The 21,633-nt window shown below is 33.5% G+C and overlaps 1 protein-coding gene and 1 non-coding gene across 2 annotated transcripts; one reads left to right on the top strand and one right to left on the bottom strand.

Annotated features, from left to right (window-relative positions):
* Positions 1–1,110: 1,110 nt before the first annotated feature.
* On the bottom strand, positions 1,111–15,294 carry LOC106060457 (PAT complex subunit CCDC47-like). Its single transcript, XM_013218344.2, has 13 exons — positions 15,139–15,294; positions 12,177–12,334; positions 11,844–11,962; positions 11,502–11,618; positions 11,202–11,376; positions 10,548–10,732; positions 8,957–9,058; positions 8,377–8,481; positions 7,683–7,765; positions 5,307–5,365; positions 3,874–3,983; positions 3,582–3,749; positions 1,111–3,469 (listed from the first exon to the last, which is right to left on the bottom strand). The coding sequence occupies exons 2-13, from the start codon at positions 12,304–12,306 to the stop codon at positions 3,398–3,400; spliced, it is 1,425 nt and encodes a 474-aa protein (XP_013073798.1). The 5' UTR covers positions 12,307–12,334; positions 15,139–15,294; the 3' UTR covers positions 1,111–3,397.
* A 2,024-nt stretch (positions 15,295–17,318) lies between these two features.
* On the top strand, positions 17,319–17,390 carry Trnad-guc (transfer RNA aspartic acid (anticodon GUC)). Its single transcript has one exon. It is a non-coding gene; the product is annotated as a tRNA-Asp (tRNA).
* The last annotated feature ends 4,243 nt before the right edge of the window (positions 17,391–21,633 follow it).

Genomic DNA, 21,633 nt, shown 5'->3' with positions numbered 1-21,633 from the left:
GACCCCTGGGGCACCTCCCAAGTTTCTCCATTCTTCGCTGTCATTTGTCTTTGATAGAATTTCGTTCTGGTGTTCATTCTGAAAATATTTAAACGTGCCTTTTTACCTGCCTAGGTGGACCACTTCGGGAGACGATTTTGAGTTTGTATTTCCACACAAACTGTCTTTGTAACCTTGTTTAAGTCATAAAGAGGAAGTCTGTCATCCCCCCCCCCCAAAAAAAAAAAAAAAAAAAAACTAATATCCCTGGCAACACGGCAGACATTGGGCTCATCAGATTTAGTTTCTCAAAATACAATGACGTATTAACCCCCCCCCCCCCGGTTCCACTGTCGGTACAGTATCATGGGGTCAATTATGAGAGAGAGAGAGAGAGAGAGAGAGAGAGAGAGAGCGAGAGAGAGAGAAATAAAATGTATTGGTTCCCATTCCGCCCTATGGGAGGTCTCAACTAATAATTGTGTTTGTTTAGTACACCTAGATCAATGAATTAACTCGGTGGATTAATTCTTATACATTCCAGGGGATGATCAAACGAACCAACGGAGGTTCCCGCAGGAAATACAAGCATGATAAAACTCAAACTAAGCCAATCAGCCTACATAATACATTGTATTGAAGGAGGGAACAAAATGTGTAATACTTGTAGAATACTGCTTCCATTTCCTTCAAGCAATAATCGCTTCTGTGACTCAGATACTAACAAATCACTTTGTCCCTAATTCATCCATTCAGTTATTTATTTGTATTTCATTTATATATACAACAATCTAAAATTCCATTTAGTGACATGAACCAGATTATTATTTAGGATAACCAAGTTGCCAAAGTTTGTGAAGTTCAGAATGAGAGGGCTGGACACTTAAGTATTTTTTATTGAAATTAACTAGTAATAGCGAAAAAAGCTTTCTTTTTCCTTTCTAGCAGTGATAACATTCCCCGGTGTTAAAATACTGGGAAAATGAAAGGCATTCTATAGATATAAATATGAAGGATTTGGCCTAAATAATTTAACACCACATTGACTGACATAAAAAAACAGATTTTACTTAGTGTTTAAAAATAGAATTAAAAAAAGAACTCCTATACCTGATGAACAAAATGAAGCAATACTAAGAAAACAAATTTATTCTTCTGGTGTATTGGTTGAGAAATAAAATCAGGTGGGGGGAGTCAAGAACAAAACATATATACAGTTCCAGTGATGTATTAAAAGACCTAACACAAAATTACACAGACTAACAAAATTAATGCATTAAAGTAACATCAAATCAACTCCACATTGGCTTCTGCACACAGTCCCCCAACCTGCAGTTAATAAGCTGTACCTAAAACAATCACAACCATAGCAATAGCCTGGTTGTAGACTACACACAAAAGAACTTGAATAGACACCACGATGATTAGTTTTTACATATGGATTTTGACAAATATTTATATCAAGATGCAAATGTGTTTTGTGTGGGACCAGTATGTGGCATGGTTATTAATTTTTTTGTTTAAATCTTACAGATTAAATAAAAAAAAAAAAAGATTTTGAGTTTACTATGCAACCAATGTCGATAGACATCTAATTCAATGTCCACATTATCACATTTCAACCAATGTCCATAGACATCACATTCAATGTCCACATAATCACATTTCAACCAATGTCCATAGACATCACATTCAATGTCCACATAATCACATTTCAACCAATGTCCATAGACATCACATTCAATGTCCACATAATCACATTTCAACCAATGTCCATAGACATCACATTCAATGTCCACATAATCACATTTCAACCAATGTGAATGTCCATAGACAGCATTTTTGTTGTAATTGATTGACAGAACACTGCTACTTTAACCAATGTAAAAACATTTCCATAAAAATGTGACAATGAAACTGTGTCTAACTACAAAATTACACCTCAAAAACTTTGAATAGATAGATCCCAGCCGACTCATTCTTTGATTAGTTATTTTCAGTGCTGTTGACATGAAGTGTAAGTGACTAACATTCAAAGCAAAACATCTCTGACAGTGTAGGTAGAAGAATAAAACAACATCAAAATATATTCATTATAGCCAGGGTTCCCCCCCCCCCCCCAACTTTAACATTGACAGTCAAAACACAAGCACACCACCACCTGGGAAGTAATGGAGGCTAAACATAGAAAGAGGATCACATAGACACAAAGAACCCTTTTTTTTTTTTGCATATCAAAACAATTCAACACGGCAATCTTTTGGGTGTTATGTCTGTACATGCTCATAGTCAATCAACACAATTGTACATTCATGATCTAATTCATTTTTTTTCATTTATTTCCACAACACAATGGTTGGAAAAAAAAAAAAAAAAAAATATCTATATCTATATATATATATATATATAACGCAGAACAGGACATTTCTTGAACAGTTATACAAAAGGGCATGAAAACCTTTTTTTTTTAAATAGCATTTGAATATTTGCTAATATTGAATAAACTTTAGTCTAAAACTAACAGATAACTTGTCTACAGCTAAAGTGAGTCAGTTATGTTCTCTATTCCATGAACAATGTTATCCTTTGAGCTTAGCAGATACATATAATACAATTTAAGTCTTTATTAATACCGGTTCTAAGAAAAAAAATAATGAAAAAAATAGCTTTTTTGGTAATATTATTTGTAACGTTATAAGTGTAGTATGTATACCGTACACCATTTACCACATGTACTAATGAAAAAGAAAAATCACCTATATAGATCTGTATTATAGAAGTACAAATTTTTTAAAACTAATGTGATGCAATCAAACAATTGAACTAAAAATACATATTCAGAGACAAAAGAATGGTCTATTTTCAAGGAGAGTGGTTTAAACAAAGGCTGTACAATACTATAATCAAAGTATTTTAGAAAGTTTACCTCCAGCTTAAGTGGGCTAGAAACTACCGAAGGTAACAAGCCCCCAAAAAACGTTTTCGTAAACAGAAAAAGTGAACTCACTTTATGCACATAAAGCACAATTTAGTTATTCATTCACTGCTTATTAATTCATCAGAGATACAAGACTATCTAAAACAATGCTGTGGAAAACATTTACTTCAACACTCAAGTCTTATTTCAATACTGTCTCCCCATTTATATATTGCTTATTTTTTTAAAAACTATAATCATTCGTAATGGCAATTTTTAAATATGTATATTGTTAAAACCTTTTTTGCATGGATCTATTTGAAAAAAATTATCTGAATACTTATACCATCAGATTATAAATAAATTGATATATATATATAAAAAAATGTGTCAATAGAAAAGCTGCAGACTGACTGTCACACACTCCCAATCACACCAATGGAATAATGCCTTAGATTTCTTGGAACCAAAATGTTTAACAGCCCACACACGTCAGAGTCTTTAAATGGCTTTAATTTTCATCATCTTCATTTTAGGTTGCTTCTTCTTAGACTCTCTACGATTTTCTCGATCCTGAAGCAAAAAAAAAATTAAATATTAGTTTAGATTACAACAAACTATTGGGACACATTTTTTAGTCAGAGGTAAAAAAAAAAAATGTGAGTAGCTAGATTACTAAACTTGCCTCAAGTTTTCTGGCTCTGTCAGGATCTTCTTCTGCCATCAGCTTCTCTTTCTCTGCTCGCTTCTTTTCCTCTTTTCTCTGCTGGGCCAATTCTTGTCTCTGACTGTGAGCAGCCTTCAAAAATAGTTCAGCAGCTTTCTGGCGATTCTTCTCAGCTTTCATTTTAGCCTAAAGAAAAAAATCCTGTAAACTTCATCTCAAGTCATTCATATAATTGGTTCTTTAAAGAAACAAAACAAAAGGAGAGAGAAAAAAGGAAGACCATGCAGCTGATCAAAAAACAAACACTAACCTCCTTGCTAAGTTGCAGTCTGGAAACTTTGTCAACACAGTAAAATACTAGCTGCATGAGAGGTTGAAGATTTTCCATATCCACTGTACGTGTCTTGCCTTTACCTGCAACTAAGGAATAGACAAATGGTTTGTAAATAGAGCATTTAGGGCAAATACATATTCCAACAAAATATTTTAATTTTACCTTTTGTTGTATAAAAAATAGGTTTTAAACTATGTTTTAAAAGTTCTAGTAGCAAATTTAAAAAAATATATATTCTAGAAACAAGGTACCAGTCTATAAAAAATGGACTGTGATGACTAATAACAAAAGTACTTCCCTATTGATGAGACATTTGCATGTAAAACTTTGTAGTTACTTAAGTTTGTACATAACAATATCCCCCCACTACAAAATGCACTACGTCTTTATCTTATCTTATATAATACAGACGTTACTTCAAAAAAGAAGGTGATTACGTCCTACACGCCATGCCTTTGGTATTGGGGAGGGGGGAGGGAGAAATAAACAGCACATGACATCTTGCTTTAATACATTTTCTCAAAAGTAACTTTAATTTCTGATATTTAAAACAAAGAGTGCAAGATAGTCTAGCAGTAAAGCTTCTCAAATGCAGGTTTCAATTTAAACTGAGTTAGTAATTGTAGGTGCTCTGAGCTGTACTAATGGATACAGCATTAGAAAAAAAAATCAAATAGGGGCCAAACCCCAAACCATGATTTTGATTTAGGTCTGCAATGTTTGCCAAAGAACATTACTAAGATTTTAGCACCAGTAATCAACAATTTTAAGTAGCTTAGTCATGCCTCTCAAGAGTGAAAGGATAATGGCATTATGGGTTGTTTCCTCATTGAGTTCTGGAACACATTAACAATTTAACTTTAATATACATACTGCTTAAAGTCAAATAATAATAGTGTACCTAATACAGTATAGATAAAGGAATATATTTAATATCAGAACCAAAGACTCTTAACTTGCATACTTTAAATATTGTTAAGACTTGTTACAATATGCGACTCTTTCAGCAACACATTAACACCATGTCAAAATCATAGATTTTCAAATAATTTTATCTTAATTTAATAACCAACACTGTAAACACTATTTTGTTTATATTCCTCCATTTTCATTTATCTTTTTATCTCCCTCTTTCAACAATCATTTGCACCATCCCACATTCACACTAGGATGCACATGTAACAAATATTATTCCCCCTCCCCCCTAAAATACAAATAAAACTAATTTGAAGAAAAATTGCTTTTTAGCCTTGTAGTCTATTTTAAAATCAGATCTATTACATGATTCTAAAAAAGTAATATCCCCATCCACCCAATCTTGTGTTTCCATCAGTAATCACACCTCTGTGTTGTTGTCTAAAGCCAAGATTGCTTGTTACTGGACGACTGATCAAAGTAACACAACTTACTTGTGAAGCAGAATATGAGGCAGGGCTTAGTGTCAGGCATCTTGGTAGTCTGGTTATCACTGGGAAAATACAACAGAATGTTCTTCAAGTTAACAAACAAAGACAATTTATCTAACAAACAGAAAATGATAATATACTGAAATATGTTCATGTATCAGTGGCTACACACACAAAAAAAGGGATGCTATAATTGTGAATTCTGACTAGTATCAGTATTTCTCAATTATTTTCCATGTTGGTAGTTTCCTAACCCTTGGGTTACTATCCACTTTTAGTAGTTAGTTATTTCTTAAAGGGAAACTCCAATGGTTTTGACAATTTTTGATATAATATGTGTTTTGATTTACAGATAATGAATATATTCTTCTTTTTTTTTTTATTTGCAATAATAACTTAGTAATTGATGTTTTTCCGACGTAATTTTCCTGCGCATCCAAAACAGTCAGACTTTCACCGGGTTTCTATGTGATGTCACAAAGGTGTTTTAATCTATTGACTTATTGTATAACAGGAGACCATACAGCAAAGTTTACATTCTCGTAAAAGAAATATATCTTTGTCTATGCAGTTAGAACTAGGATCTTGTAAGCAAAGAAAAAATGCGTATTAAAAGTAGATTTACATGCTTGACTAATCAAGGCAGTGTGTATTTTCTCGCCAGACCACTCAACACACAACAAACACTATCGCTTAGTTGTCTTGTCATGACCGACTACACGTAGTCTCGACTAGCCTTACACTGACCAGCTTGTTCGAATCATTCAGACACACGATCTATTTACTTCATGGGATAGGGAGAGGCTTAGATGAAAATGTTACTTTTTTTCTCGAGTTGGTTATCCTAATGCTTTTGGATCTATCTATACATGTTTATATAGGCCTATATAACTATCATAGCTCTGGACTAGGCCATCACTAAAGCCTAACAGCTACTGTAAGAATGAAGCGATACGATTGGTTAAATCAAGTTTCTCTTTCAGTATTGTTTAGGGAAGTGACGCATGAAATAACTTAAAACAAAATCTCGCAGAACCCCGTTTTTTTGGGGGCGTGAAGAATTTTCTGTCTAATTTATTAAATATAAAATTTTCTGAGCATTTAAATAAAAAATGATATAATGTTTACTATTACAACTTTTTACGCAGAATTTAAATAAGTCAATAACTAAAATTTGAAAAACTATCAGAGTTTCCCTTTAAGACTAATGCCTGTATGCCTTGAAACAATGTACCTGGGTTGAAAAGAAGTTAAAAGAGATAGCTTGTGTCACTGAATATGAGTTTTGTGTATCTTCATAAACAGGGCGTGATGTCTGAGAGGTAAAGCGATTGGCTTCCAAACTGAAGGGTATCAGGTTCAAATCTTGGTGATGACTGGGATTTGAATTTCAGGATTTTCAGGATGCCCCCAATAGTACCAAACTCTATTGGGTACCTGACATAAGTTGGGGAAAGTAAAGACAGGTGGGCATAATGCTAATCATCTGCAATAGAAACAGATGACCTTTACATCATGTGCCATTTAGGTAGCAAGGTCTGAAAGGTGAACTTTACTTTTCTTTACATCTTCATAAACAAGAAGCCATTGGATGATCATGTAAGAGAAAATGTATCTAGAGTCTAGCTCTAGTGTATTACCAATGAGAAGCCTTTATGATTGTTCAAATAAATTACACCTGTTTAAGGTACTATTGGCACTTATTAGAAAAAAAAAAAGAGTTGAAAACACAAACTAATGTAAATAAATATAAAAAAATATAAAAAAAGGTAATTATTAAAGTTCTGGAATGTGGTGAAGCATGTATTTTGTCTGATATTAAAGGGTAGTACGTTCCAAACCTTTCATTCTGTGTTCTGAAAAGACCCACACGCTTTAAGTAGTAATAGCTGTTTTAATATATCTGACAAAATGTCAAGTTCCTAGGCTTAGGGAGAACTAGATCTAGTTGAACGGTTATCTTTAAAATGCTTCTGTTTTCAAAGCACCTTGAACTGACACTATGAAGATAATATGCAATATGTCAATCTATTATTTTTATACCATATGTACATATTCAAATTTAAACTTCAAAATTACTGCTAGCCTGCACAGTACAAGGTGCAAAGAGAATTTATATCATCCCCCTGCAGACAATGGCTTTGTCAGTATAAGCTGTGATAAAATATGTAGGTCTTAGCTGGCCCAGCACAGTCAGTGAGATACTGCACACCTCCTTAGTTTTTAATACATTAACAACCAGAAGTCTGTGATGGCAAACACAGCTAAAAAAGTGGCCCTATATCTAAAAAGTTAGATCCACTGTTCTTGAAATTGAGGACTAGTATAAATCTGACTGTTGATGCATTCTATCATATTTTCATATCTGTAAAGACTTACTCTTGAAGTTTAGGACCTGAGTACTGATCTGACACATGAATATATTCAATCACACCTTCATACTTTGTTAACATCTGGCACACCTGAAAAGTACAACCTCTTTGATTTAAATTAATAAAATCAACTATTTTGAACCAATCCTAATCACAATTTAAAACCAAGCAAATTACAGAACTGCTGATTTCCATTTTACTAGTGCGCCACTAGAAACGAGAAGTAGTCGAAGAAATGTCCAAGTATATTTTATCCTGTTAGTTTAGTCTACTGGTATGCTTGCCAGAATTGATTCTATTTTAATGAATTCAAAATCAAATTGTGGTATAGAATAAGAAATGTTTCTACCATGCAATCGTGTGGGTCTAGAATGAATTTCTATGGATGGAACTAAACTGGAAATATGTATATTAGTTTTTTCTTGTAGTCACTAGAGGCTACATGTATTCTAAAAGGGACAAAATCTAGTAGAAAAAGGGAAAACTGTAACTGAAACTAATATTATTATTTTGACTTGAAAATATTTTTTTCTGAAAAATTATTTGTAAAATTGTATTATGTTTCTTAAGATATTTGAAAAAAACATTAGTATCAAATTTTCTAAATATGATGGATAAGGTTAAAAGATAAATCTAAATATGAAATTCGAGTTCAAAGTGGAGTCTTAATAATAATAAAATGTTAAAGAACAACAACCTACTTTCTTATCCAAAACAGCTGCAGTTCCTTCCCCTATCTCAGACAAAAGTTGGTAGGATGAAGGTATCTCATATTTCTCTGTACTTTTCTTCTCAGTGAATTGACTCTAAGTGAACATATTTAACAAATATTATTCCAAAACATGTAACAGAAAACCATGTAACACAGAAGGAAGATAAAAGTGTATCCTCTAACCAACTGGTTCAGTGAAATCTACATAGTTTTATACAGAATTTCTATAAATGGATTGTTCACAGAATATATTCTTTCTTTGTGATATGAAGATCAGAAGCACCAAATGTTAAAAAATCAAACTTAAACTTGAATTTGGAAGTATTTCAAATACAATTTAATTATAAAAATGTTTGTGAAAATAAGCAAAAAAAAAATAAAAATAAAAAAATAAACATATAGCTAATTTTAATTATGACTTGACATGACTAAACACAGATTAAAAAAAATAAAAAAATAAAATAGACATCACATAACTAATTTTAAACATGACTTGACATGACAAAATACGACTGGCTTACTTTAAAAAATATGATACCCTAGAAACATTTTAAATGAATTGATCTTACCAAATCATTCATGTCTTTATGCAATTTTGCAGCTGAGCGTTTCTGAGCAATGCAGAACACAAATGTATCCATCTTTCCTTCATCTAGATCAACTTTAACAATCTGAAACCAAACAGCAAGTGGAAAAGAAATAATGTAATACAATTATGTGTGTTTGAATGAAAAAAAAAAAGAAACGAAGAGGTGTGCTAATCATTAATAACATTAAAAATATTTCCATGAAATTATTCCTAAGTCAAAGGATGATTTGAAACTAGCAGGAAAAAAAAAAAAACAGCAACAAAAGTTGTTTTTTTTTTTGCATTTAAAATATCTTACCAGAAATTCTTGTTAATTTTCTTGTTGGGAGCAGAAATGAATTACAAACACTAAAACAATAACCAAGTGCTTTTCTTTTCTCAAAGATTGTATAAACAACTGAGATGAAGTAGCAGTCCAAAAAATCAACATGGCACAACAGAGATAAGGATACAAACAAAAAATGACTTTTCACATAGCTCAGGAACAAATGACTTGCCCTAAACCAGAAGTTCTTTTGAACTGAGGACCCCCTTTACATAATCAAAACATCCCCACGAACTCAAGTGAAAAAGCTACATAAATGCATAGTATGTAAATTAGGTCACCGAAGACTAGCACGTAATGGACATATATAAAGTTGATTGAACTGATTATTATTAAAATTAGCTAAACAGATAATGTGGCTTTTAGCAAAGAAGTTATTCTAATTACTTTAATAGTATCGAGGACTATGGAACACACCGTAAGCTATGGAGGAAGAAGACTTACTATTTTGCACTTTGCTGATGACATAGATGGTGAGGCAGGGAGAGAAGAATTAATTGACTTCGTGATGTGCATAGAGAAGTCTTCCACAGCATATGGCATGCAAATCAATGCAGAAAAATACAAATTATGACCAATAGCCAACAGGGCTTTAAAAGGGACGTCAGTGTTATAAGTCAAAAGCTGACAACTGTCAGTAGTTTTGAATACCTCAGAACTATCGTCTCAAATGAAGGAACCAAACCTAAACTACTGGCCAGAATTGCACATTCCACAGCAGCACTTGCGAAACTCAAAACAATCAGTGAAGACAAGGGACATAGCCCTCAACACTAGAATCAGACTGATGCGCTCCCTGGTCATGGCCACATTCTTATATATTTGCGAATCTTGAAGGCTGACTGCAGAAATAGAGAGGAGGATTCTAGCAATGAAATTGAGGTGCTATAGAAAGATCCTAGGTATCACATACAAAGACAGAATCTCAAACAAAAACTAAAACTCTATGCCATATCACAATGTCTTCAGAGCTCGCAAAGACTTTTCTTCAGGGAACAGTACCAGGAAAAAGAAGAAAAAGCAGACAGAAAAAAACAATGGGAAGACAACATAAAAGAATGGGCCTGTCATTGAAAGAGATTCTATCCACACAAAAAGACAGAGAGAAATTTAGACAGACATATCTTGTGTAGTGCTCCAACAGACTAAAGGATAGGTGATGTGAAGGGGAAGTAAACAAATAATTCTGTAAAAAGTAAACAAACAAGACCATGAACCCCATTTAATTGAGCAGACAATAATTTACCACTTGATCCGAGGCTGGCTTAAAGATTCTCAGCAACATGTTAATTAGGTCTTGTCTTTTGAGTAATTTGAGTTCCACTAGCATGCCCTCAACACAGACACGACCACTACACCACAAAGTGTAGACACTCTCAGATTCTTTCATCAATATCCCACTAGCTACTTCTTTTGAAGCACCATCATCACCTAGACATATATATAAGAGCAATGATGATAATATTAACAAATAAAAAGCTTTATACCCCAACGGAAATATGTTTTTACAATAGTCATAGAACTAATAACACATTTGTAAAACGTTCTAATACATACGATACTAAAACTGACTTAAGAAGTGTCTTAGTAGTGAGTTGTCAAACTCTCCTAGTACTGAACTGAATTTCAATTTGAAATTAAATTTTAATTCTTAATTCTGTAGAAAATTATAACCACACAATGATTTAGACAATATATAGATAAGACAGATCTATGCTATGATTAAATCTGAAAAAAATTAAATTACTGATACTGACTTTTGATGTTTCTTCAAAAATTCTTTAAGATAAACACATCAGTTGTTCTGACAATTCAGGTGATTTAAAACTAGATTGTTCAAGGATTGATTTAAGTTAAGCTAAAAAAAATTGGCTCATGATAAAATATTAACAGCCCTCACCAACAATGCTAAACTGTGTCTCCAGTAGTTCCTTGTGAGCTGCTAACCAAGCTGTGGCAAGTTTACAGTTCTTTGTTTTTCCATGAAGAAAATTGAGAAAGTAGACAGTCAAGCCAGCAATCATCAGCATCTCTAAAAAGAAGCTATCCCAACTGGTTCTCAAATGTAAAGGCACCTGCCAGTACAAAATGTTTAGATTTTTACAAGAAGCACAAGTGAAACATTTTTTTGTCTTGACAGCACAAGAATTATAATTGTAAAATGTTAAGAGGGTATAAAACTATTACTAATCAAATCCACCTTAGCCATCTGCAGATCTGGAAGTTTTTCATTTTTATTTTTGCCAACTACATCTTTTTCTTTGTCGAAATTTTCAAATTCCTCTTCATCGTGCAAATGCTCAAATTCATCATCTCCCTGAAATAATTCATTTAGAATAAAAAGACAAAATAGTGAAATATATTATAAAAAAATGTACAACAACTGTCTAAAAACTATATAGAATTACTAATTAACATCCAAAAAAAACAACTGACTTTCTAGCAATTTATAGAAACAAGTATACATTAGAAAATAATTCAAAGAGCTGTTGTATGAGTTAATTATAATCTACTGGTATGCATTGTAAATTTATAAACATACCACAGCTTCTTCATCATCATCTTCATCTTCATCAAAACCTTCCTCCTGCTCAGTGTTTACAGAAGCTTGTTTCTTGACTTCTTGCCTCTCAGGCTCATTGTTATCTTCAACTACTCCATCTGACAACATTAATAAACTCTTAGTTTAGCATCTTTAGTTTGGTTGCTTATTAAATGTTAAAATCATGTGGAAAAAAAAGTAAAAACACTGGGCGAAATATTACAGGCTACTAGAACTGTGCACTAATTTTTAAAAAATCAATCTTTGATACAGTTTTTGCTAAATTAAATCTGGATTTAAGGCACTGATAATCTGAGATAGAAAACTATTTACCTTCATCCTCTTCAAACTCTTCAAATTCAGCAAAGTCATTATCTTCTACATAGGCATCATGCTTTTTGCTCCATACACATACCAAAAAGACACAAAATACAGCAAGTATAATCAGACTTAAGGCTTTCATCTTTCAAATCCTATATAAGTTAGGATAGCTGAGAATCAAAGAATGTATTTAGTTAGATAGTGTAAATTCAGCGAGTAAAAAAATTTAAATTATTTTTTAAAAATTTAAGGGTTTATGACATTTTAGTTAATGACAGTAACAAGAGTGCCTGAGCAATTTACAATGATAACACCGGCTAATAGAATTCCGAGTCAGTAAGTCTTCTGGTGAATTTTAAGACGTTATAATTATGTAGGCCAAGCCTACGTTTTAAAATGGAAGTAATGTAATTGATAAAAAAAATTAGCAGAAAATGTTTAAGTAAATAATGTATTTTAGAGCATACAAAAAGTTTTTGCATGACTAATAATTCTTTTATGTAAAAAGTGTGATAGTGTAATATCTAAAAATTGTTATCATGCACAAACTAAGAGGTCAAAATTTGAATGATGATTTACAATGTATATATGCAAAATATTATTGTAAAAAGATTTTTTTTTAGCCCCTGAAAATCAATAGTTTTTAGAAATAGGGGGCATTATATAAAATGGCTGCAATGCTTCATTCAAACTCAAAATCACCTTTTCAAAGAGCCAAAATTGTAAAAATTAAATTTTCTGGCTGAATGTCAAAGTTGACAACATATCATTATAAAATTAAGTTCTGTGAGGTAGCTTTGGACTAAATGTCATTAATTTTATGGCCATAGGTTCAAGCGATTAATAGAAATTGCAAATGCAGAGGACTAAGTATAATTTTCTAAATGAAAAACATAATCTAGAAATAATAGAATCAATAGAAGAATTGTGTTACTAACACATATAAACTTGAAATTCATTATGAATGATCATTTTAAATAACCATATTTAACTTTAATAATCAAATATTACATCTAAAGTTAACATTTTTTAACTTAATTATACAATTACTTTATGGTTTAAGCTGGTTAAGAGCCTTATATCTAAAACATGTTTTAATCTTTAATTTTCACTATGAAGTCATACTCCAGCGCAAGAACACCATCTATTGTCCCCTTTCCCACGCTCCACAACTTCAAATAGAGTTATTTTTTAGCTAATGAGCCATTAGACTTAAAAATAAGCCCATTACCCATTTCCTTCACTAACGGGTAGTAAAAAAAAATAATTCCACACCTCTTGAGTTTGACCTCATCATGAACTTAGCCTTTACAAGGAAAAGGAAATAGTATGTGTTGGAAGTGAAGAAAAAAGGTGCATGCGCAGTAGCAATATATATATATATATATATATATATATATATATATATATATATATATATATATATATATATATATATATATATATATATATATATATATATATATATATATAGTAATTTGGTAAACATTCAATAAAAATGTTTTAGCAATAAAAAGTGAACCAATCGAACCTCTATACAAATCGGGGCTGTTCGAACTTCACACTTTACTCTGTCTTTTTTATGTAAGAAACTTGACAAGAGTTTCAAATTTGTAAGTCAGGTTGTTTTTTTTTCCCTATGTTACCACTGACTATATGTTTTGGTTGACTAAGCCTATGATAATGAGCCAGCCAACATTTATTCTGTTTTTGGAGCTGAATTATTTGAAGCTTATCAACTCACTCTGTCTGTAAAAAGTTTGTACACATTATTTCTTGGATAAAATTGAAATATCGCACAATTATTTCTTGTACCTGATATAACAAGCATAAGAGTCAATAAAAAAATTATCTAATTAGTTAATTAACTATTGGTAATTTAAATTAATTTGTTTAGTATCAAACAAGGAAAGAAATAGTACTTGACTGGAGTCTTTATATATATATATATATATATATATATATTAGAAGCCTATAAAAGAGACAATAATATATTTTCTTTGATCTGCTCGAGCCTTTCATCAACCCGATCGAGCTTATTAACTGGGGAAAAATCTGATCAAGGATAAGTACGCTTGGCGATACCCACCCTACAACTTTGACCTCATATTCAATTTTAACTAAGCCTAGTAATACATTAAATCAGGTTTATTTTCATAGACAAAAGGACGAGGAATTCAGAGATACCATCAGTTTTTTCATAGGTCAGACCATTACGGTGCTATAAAAATCCAAAAGTGAAAATTGCTGCCAGCTGGCTTAATGAGATCGAACTTCGCACTTAACTATAAATGATGGAAGGAAATTGGGTCAGAATCATTCATCATTGGAAAATTGACAAGCACATTATTATTATACAGCGTGCTACTGCTAGTTTAAGATTGAAGACAATAAAGACCACAAAAACAGCGAGTTGTACGGATTCATCATTGATTCATGTAAATAATTGTAGATCTATCATCTAATGTCGGGAATAAATAAACTACTCTACTAGAGTAGAGTCTAGACTCTATCTCTAGCTAGACCTAGGCAAATAGGACCTAGGTGACAAGGTGACGGTCTAGATCCTAGATCTAGAATTTAGTATATAAGTATAAATAATCAGCATGACCTAGTGTCACCTAGCCCCTAGCCAGTTGAATGAGTAGAAATAGCAGGCTAGCTAGATGATCTAATAGTAATAGTAATAGATTAAATAGACAAGTCAATAGTAGATCTCTGACCAGGACCAGTGCCCCAGTCAGCCCAGTGGCAGAGTCAAGACAGTCTGGGCACTCTCAGGCTCTGGCTGGGCTAGACCCAAGTAAGGCAAGTTCAATCATCACAGATTCATTCATGGCTATCGGCTATTGATTTAAACGGTTAATCTGATATTTAAAAAGTGGATGACTTTCGTAAATGTAGATCTATTACTAGATCTAGTATTTAAAGTATTAGACATAATTTGAGTATAAAGATCTACTTAGTAACTTACATCGCAAAGTTAAAGTGGACTCATGCGGACATAACTTCTATCTACATGAAAATCTAAAAACTGATTATAGGCATCCATACAGCTTTAGCAGTAAAGAAAAAGATTTTATTTTTGTTAATTTAATCATCGTAATGATTGTTGCTAACAAAGACAAGGCTAAATCTATTCTATATATAGGAAAGGCCCATCAGCGAAATGGCATATAAAGCGAACACCTCCCCGTAATGTTTAACCATTCTTATTTATTTCAAAAGTAACTGCAGAACTAATAGAATGGTATAACAAAGACTCCATTTTTCTACATTTCCCACATATTCACTTTCGTTTTCCCTCATAAAATAAAGCATAGCTGAAGGTCAAAGTTGACATGTATGGAAATTTCATTCTCAAAACGTTTCCGGATAAACGAGAATAGGTCCGAACTTAAGGCGATTTTAAAGCACCAATGGACATCGGCCGAAAAAAAATTGCATATTGTACTTCTAAATAGATGTGGAAATAGTTAGCTATAATAGCTAAGGCTATTAATTCCGTTGAAAAATATATATTATGGGGTGTTCGCTCAAAATTACCTTTTTAACTGAAAACCTATTCAGCGAAAGCCCCTATAATAAGCTTAAAAGGCCATTTAATGATAACTTAGTGACTGATTTAATCTGTTTTTCTTTTTGTCTTATCTATTGTTATTGTTTGTAAACTGAAATATTAAAATAATAGGCATACTTTTAACCTTAACCCATGTCTTCAATTTCGAAGATTAAGGATGAGTGCATCACTACGTGTTTCACATGACTACGCCCAGTTACGACCAGCATATTTTCCCGCATTTTCTTTCCGTCTAAAATGTTTGACTCGCAGCTCTCCAACAGTCTCTCAGAGGTCATATGCTGGCAGTTACTTTCCTCTGTGCCAGTGAGGGTGAAATGACGCTTCAGTTGATCTTAACAGCGCTTAGGCCTATACGGCTTATACCGGGGGGTATGAGGGGGGGGGACCTCTGTTTTGCCTTTTTTTAACTAGCTGGTTAACCTCTTGATTAATGATATTAATATGTGTATAAATGTTTAAAAGAAGTGCAGAATTCATTTTCATAGGGTTCCCCCACCATTCTGAGATTAGGATTTCGGGAGATTTCCAAGAGTTTTCCAGGAGAAAATATTCAATTTCAGGATGGGAAAAAACGCGAACTATATATTTAGTAATAAATATAAGAATTACCATATACTATAGGCTACATGTATAAAATTACAAGATCTCTCCTGAGCCTTTCGTCTCCATGCCCGAAACCCAAGCTGTTGTAGATCTGTCTCCGTACATCATTAATCCATCGCATTCGGGATCTGCCTTTGGGTCAATCAGCGTATGTGTGTGTGTGTGTGGGGGGGGGGGAGATCGAGCTGATGGTGATTAAGTGCACTGAACATAAGTTCTTTAAAAAAAAATAGTTGCAGTAACGAGAGTTTATGAAATGGAGAGTAGTACGACGTGGACTAGCCTATAGGAAGGTGGCGATATAGAATTTTGTAGTTTCTTTCTTTCTTTAAAAAAAAAATTGATCGCAAGTTTCGTAGGCTATATATAGACATCAGTTACAAGCAGAGAAAGATGTGGAGCACAAGAAAAGTGAAAACAAATTTAGGCCTATTGCCACAAGGAGAACAATAGTTATACTGCTTCATGGAAGAAGTTAGATGATAGAACTAATTGAAGCATAATTTCCTATATTTTAACATGCTATTTCGCTATTTTTTACGGCCTTTCGCTCATTATGACTCCCGCGAAAATTGCGTTCGCTGATTAGGTCAGACCCCTACCGCAAGTTGACTTGAATTATAAAATTAATAGCTGATATGGAAAAAAGAGTCAAATTTAGTTTCATCGCCCAATAGCTGAGGAGTCCGCAGATGTTTTCATTTTTTAAATTAGTTTAACCATTGCGGAGTTATAAATTCTAAACTAAAAACTGGCACAAAAGCGTTCGCTGTTGGTCCTTTCCCATATATTAGATCAACATTATTTTAAGAAAATCATTAAACAAAATGTCCATTTGACTAATGTAGACCTATATAATGTATTGTGTTTATGTATCTAGATCTAGATTTTACTTCAGAAAAAAAAATAAAAAAATAAAAAAATAAGATGTAGTAAAGTAGTTGTTTGTATTTTCTATCTCACACGTGTCCTCGGTAGTATAGTGGTAAGTATCCCCGCCTGTCACGCGGGAGACCGGGGTTCGATTCCCCGCCGGGGAGGCACTTTTTTTTTTTATATTTATTTTTTAACTATCAATTGTAATAATTTATATGTTTAGCCGTTCTTACGAATAACGATGATAACCAGACGTCCAGCAAAACAAGGACATATTCTCTTTTTTTGAGGTCGTGTCGATAACGATTTTTTGAAACTCCTTAAAATGGTGTTGTTCAAAATAAAACACCTATTTCTGCGAGATCCTTTTTTTCCTCCTTGGCATAATTAATGAAATGAAAGAGCCAAACAACAGACAAAAGAAAGAAAGATTTCTCCATTGACTCAGTAAGGGTTGTCAGGATTTTATTAGAAGAGATAGACTTGTGTTGTCTGGATTTGAAGGTTGCTGAAAGGAAATTGTCGAAACGTCTTGCATACAAGTTACCTGCGTACGCACCAACTCAAAAGCCAAGCAGGTTATTGATTAGGCATACAAAACACGCTCCTGTCAATAAATTGTAGGCCTACTTCTTTAAAATTCAGCAATAATCTTTTGAACAGTTATTAATCATACAAGAAAACTCTCTTTGCTCTCATGGCTCCACCGCTCACAAAATCGTGCTTATTTAACATGCTGTACTGATAGTCTTCTTTACGTTGCAGCTATTGCATAGTTTTAGGATGAAGACGAAACAAGTTCACCTTAGCATTATTAGTGCTTGAAAAGCAAGACGTTAATGAAGAAACTAACGAATATAGACACAGAATGTAAAGCCGTGTTCTGTAATAACTTCCAAAATCCAAGCATCTGTTTTTGTACGATGTGTCTGTCGACTGTAAATTGTAGGCAGCACCAAATCAATACCCGGTACCAAGTTTGTCTACCAGCAGTCTCGCCTTCCTCAAGAGGCCATCCATGAAGTTTTCCTCAGAATGGTCAAGTTGGGTTTCGATTAATGGGACTGCTGGTGTGTTGTTGAACAACCACTATGTTGGACAGACTGCAACATCAGGGAAACTGGTTCAAGAACAAATGAATAACTGACGACAATTAAAAGATGAATCAGAAACACATGGGAAGCAGGCACAGATTAGATGTATTCAGTTTGCCTGGTTTCACATGCAGTCGTTATTTTAAGATCCTCGAAACAGTTAAAGATCTTTTTAAAGTTGTAACTTAAAGCGCGAGTGGATTCGTATTTCTCAGTCCATTGTGTGCCACACAAAAGAGGTAAATTTAGCCGAACACCCAAAGACATCTGCTCAGTGCCCGAGATATCTCCAATTTCATCACCAAAATATTTAGCTGCTGCTCGTATTTTTTTTTGTTTCTTGCTGCTGCCAGTTGTCGATACAAATCAACGTTTTGACTCAGATATGACGTGAAGAACTTTCTTATATTTCTTATATTGTAAACTGGTTGATGTGTTTGATCTGCTATTTAATAGTGCACTAACGCCGACCGAAACACCGCAAGACGTGAATACATCTACCTAGCTATGACTGCACTCTTCACTCTTGATCAAAGAAACTTTGACATTTATCACATCGAAAGGCAGATGGAAAGGATTTGTCCTCCAAAGTAAAAAAAAAAAATCAACAACAAAAACTCTCTCTCTCACACACACATAAAACAACATTTATCATAATGTAGGCCTTAATTAAATATAACAATAACTATATATAATTGTAGGCTATGATTTGTATGCCTATAAATATTTGTGCATGGTCAGACATAGACTAGCCTATAATATAGGCTATATTAAACTATTCTAATTTATTATAATAATAATAGCATATATAACTGTACGTAGGCCCTACTTTAGTGGAAGCACTACTTGTTAAGTTGCTACTTATCAGAAGTTAATTGATTTGAAGGTGTAAAAATTTGCTAAAATTTGGCTACTCAGAATTCAGAGGGGTGCACGATATGCATGGTCAGCGATCAGTTAAATTTCCCGATAAGCCTAGGCTAGTGTACAATAATACCCCCATAATAAATGGACATTCGTTACTAATTATTTAAGCTCAGTGTCTCGTAAATTCACCAGAGAATTAAATGTTCAAACTAATGTAACTTAATTCTATATACAGGACTATACAAAATATAAACGTTATGTTTAGTTTTTTTTCAAAACGGTACTGCATAGTTTCTCAAACTTTTTTGACCTCGTTTCATAAAGCTACTCCTGTATTAGTATGGATTCACCTTGATTTGGATCTGAGTCTGTTCACGCGCTAAAGGTTTCAATTTAAGCCTCTTTCAATAAACTTCAATTAAGAATTATAATCTAGTCTGGCTCTTTTGAACGTTGAGTTTGCCGACCAGTGATCTAGAATACAAACTTTTTTTGTCTCGTAGACTCCTATTACCACTTTCGGTATACATAGTCGTGCTTTGCTTATTTAGCATTTTTAAAATTTCATTCTCTCTTCAAATGTACTTTAAAATGATTTCTTAATCTGTGGTGTTATCTTTATGTGAGAAAAGAGTCCTTGTGTTGATATGGTGCGCAAAGGTGCACGCGTTCAATATAATAAAGTATCATTCTCCGCCATGACACTAATGGTTGTTGTTTGTTTATTCCTGACTGTGAACCTAGATCATAATTAACATGGTGGCAGCGGTATATTAATGATCAGAGGTAATCATTAATCAGTATATAAAGGTTAATTGTTTGCAATAATAAATAGACAACAATTCATGGCTACGCCGTGCAATGGCAGCTAGAAATTTCCTTCCTGTACCCGAGCCGCTCGAGGTAGAAGGAAACATGGCCGCTAATTGGCAAAAGTTTCACCGGAGCTGGCGAAACTATGAGTTAGCCATTAAATTGTCGGAAGAATCAGAGGAGGTCAGAGTGGCCACCTTTCTAACAATTATAGGAACAAAAGCGATGGACATATATGATGGTCTTGAAATTGAGAAGGGAAAAGAAAGAAAGATGGAAGAAATAGTGAACAAATTTGAAAGTTTTTGCATTGGAAAAACGAATCAAACTTATGAGCGCTATGTGTTCAATACGCGTGAACAGCAAGAAGGCGAGGACATTGAAAAGTACATAACAAATCTGAGAAGACTAGCAAAAACGTGTAGTTTTGAACGCCTGGAAGAGAGCTTGATTAGAGACAGAGTAGTTCTTGGTATTAGACATGAATGCCTCAAAATGAAATTGCTACAAGATAGTAGTCTCACATTGGAAAGGTGCAGAGATATTTGCAGAGCATACGAGACCGCCAACAAACAGTTGAGACAAATACAAGCCGACCCTCCAATCATTGAGAAAGTATCAACACCTTCAAGAACAAACATTCAGAAAGGTAAATGCAGGTATTGTGGAAGGATTCACGAATACATTAAAGAAAAGTGCCCTGCATGGGGTAAAATATGCCTAGCATGCAAGGGGAGACATCATTTTGCTGTGATGTGCAAAAAGAAAATTCAGCAGGTGTCAAATGATATGTCTAACGATGAAAGACAGCTACAGTCGGACACAAGAGATGATGTCATGATGGTAAAAAATGAATGGGTGATGTCTTTGGAGAACCACAAAACGAAAAGGATGACAGCAGTTATGACAGTAAATGGTCACCGTGTAAGGTTTCAAATGGATAGTGGAGCTGATGTAAATACCATCCAGGAAAAATACGTAAATAAGAATCAGATAGAAAAGGCAACGCAAAGATTACTAATGTGGAATAAGACTGAAATGAGACCCATAGGGAAAGCCACTCTAACGACGAGAAATGAGAAAACTAACGAAACATTTGAGGTGGAATATATAGTTGTACCAAATAATCTAGCATGCCTTCTAGGTCATGAAACTTTAACAAGAATGAAGTTAAGAAGACTATAGTCCAAAGTTTACTGGTGATTTGGGTGACTTAGGAGAAGTGTCTTTAAAGATTGATAGCAGCATTAAGCCCAAGGTTCTGCCGTGTAGAAAGATCCCTATTGCTTTACAAGAAAGAGTTAAGGAGGAGTTAAAGACCCTAGTGCAGAGAGGAATCATAGAACCAGTGATAGAGCCTACAGAGTGGGTGAGTCAGATGGCAATTGTGGAAAAAGCTAATGGAAAAATTAGGATCTGCATAGATCCACAAGCCCTGAATAAAGTTTTACTAAGGGAATTCTATAATCTTGCTACTTTAGATGACATATTGGCAGATTTGAACGATGCCAAAATATTCAGCAAATTGGATGTGCAAGAAGCTTTCTGGCATGTCAGACTAGACACAGCGTCATCTAATTTGACAGCAATGATAACCCCTTTTGGTAGATACAAATGGAAACGATTACTATTT

This window comes from Biomphalaria glabrata, chromosome 1 (assembly GCF_947242115.1).
Source record: "Biomphalaria glabrata chromosome 1, xgBioGlab47.1, whole genome shotgun sequence".
Lineage (NCBI taxonomy): Eukaryota > Metazoa > Mollusca > Gastropoda > Planorbidae > Biomphalaria > Biomphalaria glabrata.
The sequence above is the reverse complement of the archived record's forward strand: the minus strand, read 5'-3'. Positions and strand labels throughout refer to the sequence as shown.

Bases quoted from the DNA above. Each gene is read 5' to 3' on its own strand.
- LOC106060457 (XM_013218344.2), bottom strand. From the start codon at position 12,306: ATGAAAGCCTTAAGTCTGATTATACTTGCTGTATTTTGTGTCTTTTTG. The intron at 11,377-11,501 runs GTGGATTTGATT...TTGTACTGGCAG, and splicing joins CAGATCTGCAGATGGCTAAG to GTGCCTTTACATTTGAGAAC. The intron at 9,059-10,547 runs GTAAATTATTGT...GTTTGGTTTCAG, and splicing joins AGCCAGCCTCGGATCAAGTG to ATTGTTAAAGTTGATCTAGA.